General features: G+C 34.2%; 1 protein-coding gene across 1 annotated transcript; it reads left to right on the forward strand.

Annotated features, from left to right (window-relative positions):
• The first annotated feature begins 565 nt into the window (after positions 1-565).
• LOC100815908 (lysophospholipid acyltransferase LPEAT2) lies at positions 566-9,093 on the forward strand. Its single transcript, XM_006576322.4, has 14 exons — positions 566-1,185; positions 2,525-2,705; positions 2,815-2,874; positions 3,680-3,843; positions 3,935-3,998; positions 4,114-4,179; positions 5,123-5,218; positions 5,986-6,030; positions 6,347-6,417; positions 7,498-7,564; positions 7,926-7,976; positions 8,136-8,246; positions 8,333-8,380; positions 8,482-9,093. The coding sequence occupies exons 1-14, from the start codon at positions 767-769 to the stop codon at positions 8,641-8,643; spliced, it is 1,605 nt and encodes a 534-aa protein (XP_006576385.1). The 5' UTR covers positions 566-766; the 3' UTR covers positions 8,644-9,093.
• Positions 9,094-11,394: the final 2,301 nt, after the last annotated feature.

An 11,394-nucleotide genomic window follows, 5' to 3' on the forward strand; every position in this document is an offset into this window, starting at 1 on the left:
CAAGGTGAATCATTAACAACTTATTAACAGTGTTATTAGTGTGTGATTTGAAATTTAAAATTTATCTTAATCAATTTTCACCATAAATCGCTGAATTTTTTTTATATAAAATTTATTCTTCCATATAATTAGACATGTTCCAAACACGCATAAAAAACAAATCTGAAAGTAAACCAAGTCTAGACTTACAAAAACAGAAGATGAACGAATAAATCAAATAATCAATCCCTAGACAATTTTATTATATTATAATTTTTTTTATCTTAAATCACATTATAATATCATCATAAATATCTCTTAGCCCACAAAATTATAGACATCTTCCTCATGATAAGTAATTATTATTCATCCAATTTTCATTTTTAAACATAATAAAAATCAAATACAAATTCTCAAATAAATCAATCCAATAGAATGTTGTAGTGAGTGTTTAAGTGCATTGGAACTGTTATCCAAACACCGTTTACACGGCTCTGCCAATTCTTGAGATTTTATTATATTGTAATTATATAAGATATTTTTAAAATTAACATGAATAAAAAAATATAATATAATTTGAATATCTTTGGTATAGCGACACAACACAGCACAAAGCAGAAACAATAAACAATGAAAATAAAAGAAGTAAATAAATAAAAAGGATGCAGCACCACACGACGCCACAAAACCACTGCTCACACTCCCTTTCGTTCCTTTTTCCTTCTTCACTTCGCCACTCTACACTACGTATATTTATACGTATCTCTACGCACCCCGCCACCGGCCAATGGCGGACGACTCCGACCTCACCTCCCCGCTCCTCTCCTCCTCCTCCTCCTCCTCCTCCGACCACGTCGTCGTCACCGTCCACCCCTCCGCGGCGCCCCCCAGAAACCCCTTCCGTGTGCTCGGCACCGACGACGACGACGACGACGACCTCTCCGTGCCGCCGCCGTCCACCCTGGACCCGTTCCGCAACCGCACGCCGGCGATTGAGGGGCTCTACGAGTGGGCCAAGACGGTGCTGTGCCTGCCGCTGGCGGCGCTGCGGCTCGCGATCTTCGGGCTCTGCCTCGCGTTGGGGTACGTGGCGACGAAGGTGGCGCTGCAAGGGTGGAAGGACAAGGAGAATCCTATGCCCAAGTGGAGGTGTAGGGTTATGTGGATCACGCGCTTGTGCGCCAGATGTATTCTCTTCTCCTTTGGGTACGTGTTCTTCCCGATTTCAATTGTCTTTTCTCTCTCGATTTGGATTTTTCAATTGATTTTAGATCTTAGTTGATTGTGTGTATGTGTGTGTGTTTTGTTTTTATTTTTTGGATATTGATTGAATTAGTGAATAACATTCTGTTAGGAGAGAGATGATACTAGTTATTTTTATTTATCTGTTGTTTGCAAGATTAAAAAGTCTTGATATTTAATTAATTTACACATTCATTTATCGAGGAATTAAAAGAAAAGGGGGATAAAACAGGAAATCCGTTGTGTTATTGTAAATTACCGAAATTGTCTTTGGTTTTTTCGGATAAAAAAATTAAGAAAATTTATTATATTTTTTGGTTTTTACACGACAACCTTAAAAATAGATAAAACAGAACCGAGGGAGTAGTTCTTATTTTTTGGGGGTTTATGATTGAGAGCTTCTTTGGAAGTTGAAACTTTTTTTTTAAAAATAAATATTACTGGGAACTTGGGGGAAAATGGTTATTTAGCTAAAATAAACTTATTTATTTGCTGATTTGGGGTTTTGGACTTTGGAGATAAGTTAAGTAGTTTTTTTTTTCTTTCTTGAATTGGAGTATGTGAGGGAAAAGCAATGGGTGAGAGTACATGCAGTGAGTACGTTGATGTGACGTTAGGGTACATGCAATTATGGCTACTCTGACGTGGTAATTTGTTATGTTGTGATGAGAATGGCGCAATAAAGACTGCATGGCGTGAAGATCATAAAGTGTGGTTGGTGAGGAAAATGACAAAGCTTTCAGCTCTGGATTGAGTATTCCAGTTGGGGGATAACTAACTAATTTAGGTTTTAGTTAGTGAAGTTCTTGATTTTATTCTCGGGTTAGGTGGTGGTGGGAGATGACTGATGAGAGGGGAAAAAATAGTTATAGACTTTATGTGTGCATCTCTGCTTGATTTATGATAATTGTTTTGTTTAAGGGGAAAAGGGGACAGGTAAAAAGAAATTAAATATTCTCTATAATTTTGTCTCCTTGTGATGCTATGTTTTATGGAAGGGAGCATATGGGGATAGAGTCTGTCATGTACGTGTGGGAGAGAAACACTGGAAAACAAAGATAAATTAGGAAAATAATGTAGGAAACAAAACAGTGCCTTTGCTTGTTATATCACTACAAACCTCAGTTAGATACCCTCTTTATGTTGTCTCATTGGAAAGGAGCATATGATGGTTAGGTTGTTTTTACTTGAAGGTTCATTTCAGTTTCATTTTATTTTATATATTTACGAGCATGCCCTTAGCTTATATTGGTTCTGAATTGTGAATATCTCTGTATTGTTGCCTCCTTCTGTCCATTTGCAGCTATCAGTGGATAAAACGGAAAGGAAAACCTGCACCAAGGGAAATTGCTCCAATAATTGTATCTAACCATGTTTCTTACATTGAGCCTATCTTCTATTTCTATGAATTATTTCCCACCATTGTGGCAGCTGAGTCCCATGACTCCATACCTTTTGTTGGCACCATTATTAGAGCAATGCAGGTAATTTCATTTCATGGTTACATTTTATGTATGCCCATTTGAAATTTAAAAATATAAGAACAATTGCCATTCAGCCATTTTCCATTTCTTTCCACTTTTATGTTTTCAGGTCATATATGTTAACAGATTCTTACCATCATCAAGGAAGCAGGCTGTTAGGGAAATAAAGGTAAAACATTTCTGTTAGTATGTCGATTGTTATTTTATCTACATATTAAGATTGTCATTTTTTTATTATTGAAATGGTTGTCAATTGATACCCAGTTACCTTTCTATTCACATAGCTCTTTAATGCCCCCTACTTTTTTTAACAAAATCTATAGATAAATTTCGTGAAATATATTTGATGATTTAGGAAAGTGTGAGTAGCGCAAGACACACTAATAGAAGTTTTTTTTGTTCATGCACAGCAAAGTGATTCCTCTTTCTTTTTTTTTTTTCCTCTTGGCCTCATAGGAGTTGTAAATATATTATTAGTATAAAATGTGCAATGAAAAGTGCATGTTTGGATTAAAGTTTGCAAACTGAGTTTGCAAAAATTTCCAAATTTTGCTTCTCAAAATATGAGTTCATTCCAGACAAAATTTTACCCTCAAATCTCAAACATACTTTTGGGGGGTAACCAAACATGACCCTAAACTGATTTTACCCTCAAACATACTTTTGGAACACTCCCACTGGAAATCTAAACATACCCAAAGTCTAGTTAAAATTTAAACAAGTTAGGAAAAGTCTAGTTGGACTTGGACATATAATCTGGAAGAGAACCTCAGAGTTGAGTGGGAGTTCAGCAAGTTGTAAAGCGACATTAGCTGCAGATTGTGGAACTGAATAGCAAGATGCAAGAATTATTCAAAACTAATGGGGCTGAGCAACAGATATGTTGGACATGAATTTACTTGATATAATTTGCATGTTATCAATTTTATAAGCTATTTGATACAGAAATCTGCTTTCAAGGAACTGAATAACAGAGAAGGGCCTCTTGCAATAGATTTCCTCGAGTACTATTATTTCCCGAGGGAACAACAACAAATGGCAGGAACCTTATCTCCTTCCAACTTGGTGCATTTATCCCTGGATACCCAATCCAGCCTGTAATTGTACGCTATCCTCATGTGCACTTTGACCAATCCTGGTAGGAAATTTGTTTGTGAAGATCTTTACATTTCATTACTGTTTATAAGCATAAATCATCACTCTAATTGTTTTACATGCAAATCTGTTAGGGGTCATGTTTCTTTGGGAAAGCTTATGTTCAGAATGTTCACTCAATTTCACAACTTTTTTGAGGTATATTCTCTCTTATGGATTGGGTTTTTCTTTATAGTGGTTAATCCACCACCTCTGGAAACTCATTATTCTCGAACTTGAAGTAATTTAGAACTTTTCTTTTAAAATTGAACAGGTAGAATATCTTCCTGTCATTTATCCCCTGGATGATAAGGAAACTGCTGTACATTTTCGGGAGAGGGTGAGTTTTCTAGTTTTGCTTTTTAGCTTTCATATATTACCAAAGGATTTTAATATTTATGCTTGTAATCTGCTAAATGCAGAAAACAATTGTAATAGTTTGATCTTTGAAAGTTGAAACCTCTATAGGTATATAAAATTTTGCTGTGAATTGAGTTGAAGAAGATTCCTCTCTGGGAATCTGAGAATCTTCTTTTACCTCTATCATTCAGTTTGGTGTTCCCTTACAAAGGGGTGAAAATTCAGGGATGAACTTGATCTGAATAATTGTATATAAAATTATCCTTGATTTTTTTTTCACCCTAACTTTCAAGGAGGCACTAATCTGACTTAAAGCCTAATCTTGTGTGAAAATGAAATTTCAGTAATGTGCCAATTAGCAACTAAAAATAAGAACACCAAACCAGGAATCACTTTATAAAGCCCAAATTGCAGAGTCTAGGTCTCTAGGATCCATCTTGCAAAGTGATGGCTTGATTAATGGGGATGTTGCACATAGGATTCAGGCTGGTGGATGGAATGGAGGATTGCTTTAGACATCACTATTTACTAGTATTTCAAAGTGCCTGTCAAACTCAGGAAAATTCTACTGGATGATTATTTAGACTAGCAATGTTCTATGTTAGTTTATATTTGTCAATGTCATGCTAACAACTCATAAAACTGTGATAAGCTGAGATGATAATGCTGAAGTGGATGAATGGACATGCAAGACAAAAAAAGATTAGGAATCAATTTATACAAGAGAAAGTTGTAGTAGCACCTATTTAAGGGAATGATCAAAACTTGTCTAAGATTTTGTAAACAGCGCATGCTTTTGCCCTTTTTTGATATCTTTTATCATTGACTTTTGTTATGAAGAAATAGACTGTATGGTTTGTTGAACATAATCCTTCCTTGTGTCAGTAGTAACCATTCAACAATTAATATGTGGATAAATGCAGACTAGCCGGGATATTGCAACTGCACTGAATGCTGTCCAGACAGGACATTCTTATGGAGACATAATGCTTCATATGAAAGCACAAGAAGCAAAACAGGTGTGCTTTTTTTATTATTGGTTTCAGTTATAATATCTTCATCCTAGTTACTTGATTGCTCTTTTGCATTTTTAAATTTCTTTGCCTCATATTATATAAAATGGTCAAATTTAAACTTGCAAATCAAATATTGGGATGATTTGCATTTATAGATTATTTTCATGTAGAACTAACTTTAATTGTGATGTTGAATATCTATGGAGTTTCTTGTATTTAAACACTTTTCTGATATTTCAGTTACTGTTGTCTAATGTATGTAATCTCTACTAAAGTGAAAATGTCGCATATAAGATGTAATGTAAAAATAATGTGATAAACCATTGTCTTGTAGGGGGGACTAGACATCATTATTTTTTTTTTCTTTTATCAATCCAAAGATTATGCCTCCAATCACTTGTATATGTGTCTACCTATATAACTATATATAAAGAAAGCCAACCAAAAATGGAAGAAAACCAATAATTAATCCACAAATGGAACTTTAGTAGAAGAAGATTTATGTATTAGAAAAACAGACAAGTAAACAAATTTAGAGTTGTGTTTCTTTTACTTACTGCTTTCTTCTTGGAGATCGATGATTTCAATGCGCTGTGATCAGGGTGAAACTAAAAATTTCACGTTATATACCAAAAACATTTGTTTGCTAAATCTTAGAGAATCATTCATGACCATGGAGACATGGCCAAGAATCTTAGAAAATTTCAAGTCATGCTTAGCATTTCAGTTTTGTTGTTGCTGACATTTTTTTAACTTCTTGACTTTTTCAGGAGAACCCCTCAAGTTTTATGGTTGAAATGACCAAGGTGGAATCAGTGAGTCCCTAAAAACAAATGAGCTTAGCATTACCTTTTTTTTCTTCTGCCATTATCAAGTCCCGTGTAAATTATCTTTTCCTTCAACTTTTTAAGACTTTTAAGTAGGATTTTTAGTTTAAACCTTTTGAATCTGTAGTATATGCAATGCCATAATAACCCTTTGTTTGTGCCAATGGATGCTAGACATAAGTGGCCCAGGGTGGCTGCATGATGTTTGGGCCTTCTAATCTAAGGGAAATATGTATTGCAAGAGAGAAAATATTTTATATTGTGATTTGTGGTATATTAATGATGGTAATATGCTTCTTTTTAGTTGTTTCATATTAGCAGCATGGAAGCTGTGGACTTTCTGGATAAATTCTTGGCCATGAATCCTGATTCCAGGTACTATTATCACATTATTGTATAACTAGACAAACAAGTGTTGCTCAAGTACAGTGGGAAACATTAGTTAATTGATTTTTATATTTGGTGGTAAGCAATTGATTGTAAATTGATAATATTGACAACAATCAATGTTGAGTTTTTACTTCAGTTGATGGTGTTATCGTGTTAGTCATAATGAAATCTCCTTTTTGTGGGAAATCATTGTTTAAATACTTATTTATTGTTGCTAACGTCACATAATTGCATGCAATACCTCTCTTAAAAGTAAATTCTTCACAGGAAGTGAACTGTTAGGGTTGAAATAAATGTTAACCCAACAATAGGTCTGATTAAGTTTTGCAACTGCCCCAGTTTATTTTCTATCAAAGATATTCTTGTCTCTTTGGGGGCAAGGACAGCATGATTGGGGATATCAGCTTTAAAATTTGAAGTTGCCTTTTATATAACATGAATTTATTTCTTTGGTTGGGCATTTTTGGGGCACTTGGTGAGTTGGTGCTGAGACATTTTCACTCAAATTGGAGGCCTAAGATGTATATGTTTGGTACATGGGTGTGACTGCATCTTGACTCCCCCTATTTACCTCAGATGCCTTAGGAGTATGGGCATGTGATGCTCTTTCAAGCATGGGAACCTTAGATGTTTGTGCATGTAATCCTTAAAGTTAGATATTTAAGATTACCAGTTGCAGTCAAACAAGGGCCCCACACATGCGCAAGAATGTAAAATGATTAACAATTGTCATACAAACTGTAGGAATCCTTAACCATAATCAATGGTACATGTGCATCAAATGCCTCCTCATAGAGTTATAGAAAAAGCCTATTGCAAGCTAATCAATCTCCCTTCTATCCATGAGGATTTCTGGCAATTCTCAGTGATAAGTCTATAAATCCTTGCCTTCATACACATTGGGGCCAAAACAATGGAGTAAGATAATGGTTATTGAATCCCTGTTTTTGTGCAAGTCTTTTGTTTTTGTTTTTGCTTTTCTTTACTAACAACTGTGACCTATAGATGTGATTGTATTTGGTGAACTTTACCCCTTTTATGATGGAGTCTGTATCTTGCTTACAGTGGTCGTGTTCAATATCATGACTTCTTGAGGGTTTTAAGACTTAAGGCTTGCCCACTATCTGCAAAGGTTAGTTATCAAATAGCTCGAGATTTCTTTAATATTGTGGGATTAAAATCTCTCAAGATTTGATGTTCCGATCCTTATATTTTGTTAAATTCTTTAATTCCATGTGCATGACATGGTTTACGATGAGTTATTATCAGAATACTACAATATTATGTGTACTTGTAGTTTTGAAATAAAATTTTCTGCATTCAGTTTTTCTTCCCTTTTTGCTGCAATTTTTCAGCTTAGCAAAATTCATTCTAACTTTGTCTTTGCCACCACTATTCTTTCTGTTGCCAAAACCTGAACTCCCTCATGACTTGAGTTCATTTTGCTGCCTTTTTTGCCTTTCGATTGTCATGTTGATTATATTTTATTACAGATATTTTCATTCATTGATGTAGAGAAGAGTGGGACAATTACGTTCAGACAGGTAACTATTTGCAATAATTTACCCTGTTTATGGATTAGAAGTAGCAATTGATACTACAAGAATTATACTATTTCGTTTTTTGTGCAAAAAACTGCAATACAAGGTTCAAAATGTCCTTGTTGATTACACCACTTGTTTCTAATTGTATGTTGCTTCCAGTTCTTGTATGGATCTGCCCATGTCATGTCACAACCAGGGTTCCATCAAGCCTGTGAAGAAGCCTTTGCTGGCTGTGGTGGTGCAGTAAAGGCCTATGTTGTTGAACAAGAGGTATTATAAACTTTTGTTCTCCTATTTTTGCCTTTACTGTGTTGGATTATCCCTAACATGTTCTTTTCAATTCCCTTTAAAATCAGTTACGAGATTTCATCCAACCTGTTATCCTCAACTGGAGTGAGGATGAGGTAATTTATATTTAATAAACACTTCTCTCTATTTTTTCTGTAATTAAAATTCTTAACACTCATGTTGTAGTCTGTGACTGACTTAAACTGGTTACTTGTAGGTCCATGAGCTTTTTATGGTATTTGACAATGATAATGATGGAAGAATTGACAAGAATGACTTTCTTTCATGCCTTAGAAAAACTCCTCTTCTCATAGCATTTTTTACACTTCAACTGCAGCAAAAGGAATTTGAAGGTAATGGAGTGATAGAAATAGTGTGATGGGTGGATTTCGCATTTGATAAAATACTCTGGCTTTTTAGGTCTTTTGTGTACTAGAAAGAAAAGAAATGGGTAGGGATACCTGGGGAATACATACAGTATAGGATGCAGTGGCCTCATTTTTTTTTTTCCTTTTCTTTTTTTCATTTTTTTTACCTTGCTTTGATTAATTTCTCGTAACTATTTGGTCAAGATCTGTGCCATCCATCCTGCTTCATTTTATATTTTTAGCTAGGTCAGTTTTGCATAGTTGGATGTCAGTTACCTGGGCGGTGTTCACCCCGATCCAACAGCTTGAGTTTTGGTTCAGGGACCATGCTGACATTTAGGGTCAATGTGGTTCATGTAAAGTTTGAACCAACGTGTCAATTTGTAACAAACATTATAACTGTATTTTTTCAAAGATGTGAACATGAAGAAAGTAATGTAATTTATTTGGATTTTTTAGTATCATGAAGGAATGATTTGTTGCTTTAGAATGCGTCATGATTTCATTTATTAATTCTTTTGTTGGGAGTTCTTAGAAGTCTGAATTAGAAGTGAGTGTATGCTACTAAGCCAGCAGCATGCTCTCTCTCTCACACACACACATTAATATAAAGTAATATATATGATTCTTAAAACTAATATATTAAGAAAGTAATATTTTTCTTCTAAAATTATTGATAATTCCGTCAAGACTTTATATATATATATATATATATATATATATATATATATATATATATATATATATATATATATATATAAACAGACCTCCTTCGTAGTTTTTAAGTGTAGCTATAATTAGTTTCAAATAAAGTGTAGCATATCTAAAGGAGTATAAGGTTTGAGAAGATTGAGACTTGAAAGAGATTTTTTTAAACTAATTGTAAGAGTAGTGAGTGAAATGCATTTCTAAAGGAAAGAAGACCAATAATGAAAATATATAATCGACAAAGTTGAGTAAGAATTATCCATTCTAATTTAATTACATATGATTTTTATTCACTTGGAAAAAATTTATGATTAAGTGTCAAGAGAAGTGTTATAGAGGACTTCTGAAAATAAAGTTGTTCATGCGGCTTATATTAATTCAAGCTATAAAGACATGTATGACAAGCTAACTACTACTGTAAGAACACTAAAAGACGAGACTAAGGATTTTCCAATAGGATAGGATTACTTCATCATGACTCAGTCTTAACTCCTTACTTTTTGTTTAATCTAATCATGGATGTGCTTAATTAATAGGGCATACAAAAGTCTATATATCCCATGTTGCATTTTTCTTTTCTTTTGCGGATGATATAATTTTGATTGAGAAATCTAGGAACTTGAAGAAATTAACTCTCAACTTGAACTTTGGAGATAAACTTTGAAAAAAAAGAGGATATCAACTTAAGTACTAGAACTAAGACATAGTACACATATTGTAATTTTAGCAAGAACTAAGAAAGGCGACGTGAAAGTAAAAATGAGAGAAAATGTCATATCCTATGTTTTTAAGTTCAAATATTTGGAATCAATACAAAAAATAATAGAGAAATTAAAGAAAATATACATATAAGATACAAGTGAGAGATAACTTCAATAGAAAAAGACAACAAAGATTACTTGTCATCACAAATTGTCTATCAAACTTAAAAGCAAGTTTTACTATTGCACTACTATGTGGTAACAAATATTGTAAAAGGACAATAAAAAACTAAAGTAAAATATGATTATTAACTTAACAACTAGTTTGATGGATTCTATGGTGCACCATTATTTTATGTTGTCTATGGTGCACCATTTTTAATAACCATTAGATTTAATTTATTGTGCAACCTTTTACTTTGAACTCACAACGATCTGTCTAAACTCCTTTGTCGGAGCCATTGTCCGCCATGCGCAGTCGTTGGAGGCGATTTGGGGCGACATGTCATTCACCCCTTATTAACTTAACAACTAGTTTGATGGATTCTACGGTGCACCATTATTTTATGTTGTCTATGGTGCACCATTTTTAATAACCATTAGATTTAATTTATTGTGCAACCTTTTACTTTGAACTCACAACGATCTGATCTAAACTCCTTTGTCGGAGCCATTGTCCGCCATGCGCAGTCGTTGGAGGCGATTTGGGGTGACATGCCATTCCCCCCCCCCCCCCCCTCTTTCCTGCTTCTTCTCCCTCCTTATCAAGATCTGAATCTTTAATATCTATCTTTCACAAAAGCTATATTAATTTCATTTCTACATTCCCTACATGGAGTAAAACTATATGCACGCAAAACCTGAAAGTTATAAAGAGTATGTGGAGGTTAAATATCGTAAATAATAATATAAAAATAATATATATTTTTCTTGTTGAAGCTTATAAAAATAAGACCAAATAGAAAAATAAAACAAAAACAAAAGGTATTATATGTTGTTGGGTTACAAGTATGAGGTGAAGTCCCACATCGGACAAAAGTGAAAAAGTTGAGCACCATATAAGTGAAGAGAAAACCTATAAACCTGAGTCTTAAGGTTTTGGGTTAAAGTATGGTGTCAAGTTCCTTTATGTGATTGTTCATGACTCATTGGTGTAAATCTCCCAAAGGGGTATTCCTGGTCTTAAAATCTTCAAGGTAAAACCTTTCAAAGCTTTCTTTATCTATCTCTTGATTCGAAATGGTGGGAGCAGGTTTGAAAAAGGATCTTAGAGTGTCTAGGGTTGTGCCAGGAGGGTGTACTCTGGTTTCTCATTAAAAGTGGCATTCCTGCTTGTCATCCCAAAACCTATAG

The sequence above is a fragment of the Glycine max genome, chromosome 3 (assembly GCF_000004515.6).
Source record: "Glycine max cultivar Williams 82 chromosome 3, Glycine_max_v4.0, whole genome shotgun sequence".
In the NCBI taxonomy this organism is placed as follows: domain Eukaryota; kingdom Viridiplantae; phylum Streptophyta; class Magnoliopsida; order Fabales; family Fabaceae; genus Glycine; species Glycine max.

Excerpts from the sequence above, each read along its gene's own strand:
- LOC100815908 (XM_006576322.4), top strand. The coding sequence starts at position 767 with ATGGCGGACGACTCCGACCTCACCTCCCCGCTCCTCTCCTCCTCCTCC. Across the intron at positions 3,999-4,113 it reads AATTTCACAACTTTTTTGAG|GTAGAATATCTTCCTGTCAT; the intron begins GTATATTCTCTC and ends AAAATTGAACAG. Across the intron at positions 5,219-5,985 it reads AAGCACAAGAAGCAAAACAG|GAGAACCCCTCAAGTTTTAT; the intron begins GTGTGCTTTTTT and ends TGACTTTTTCAG.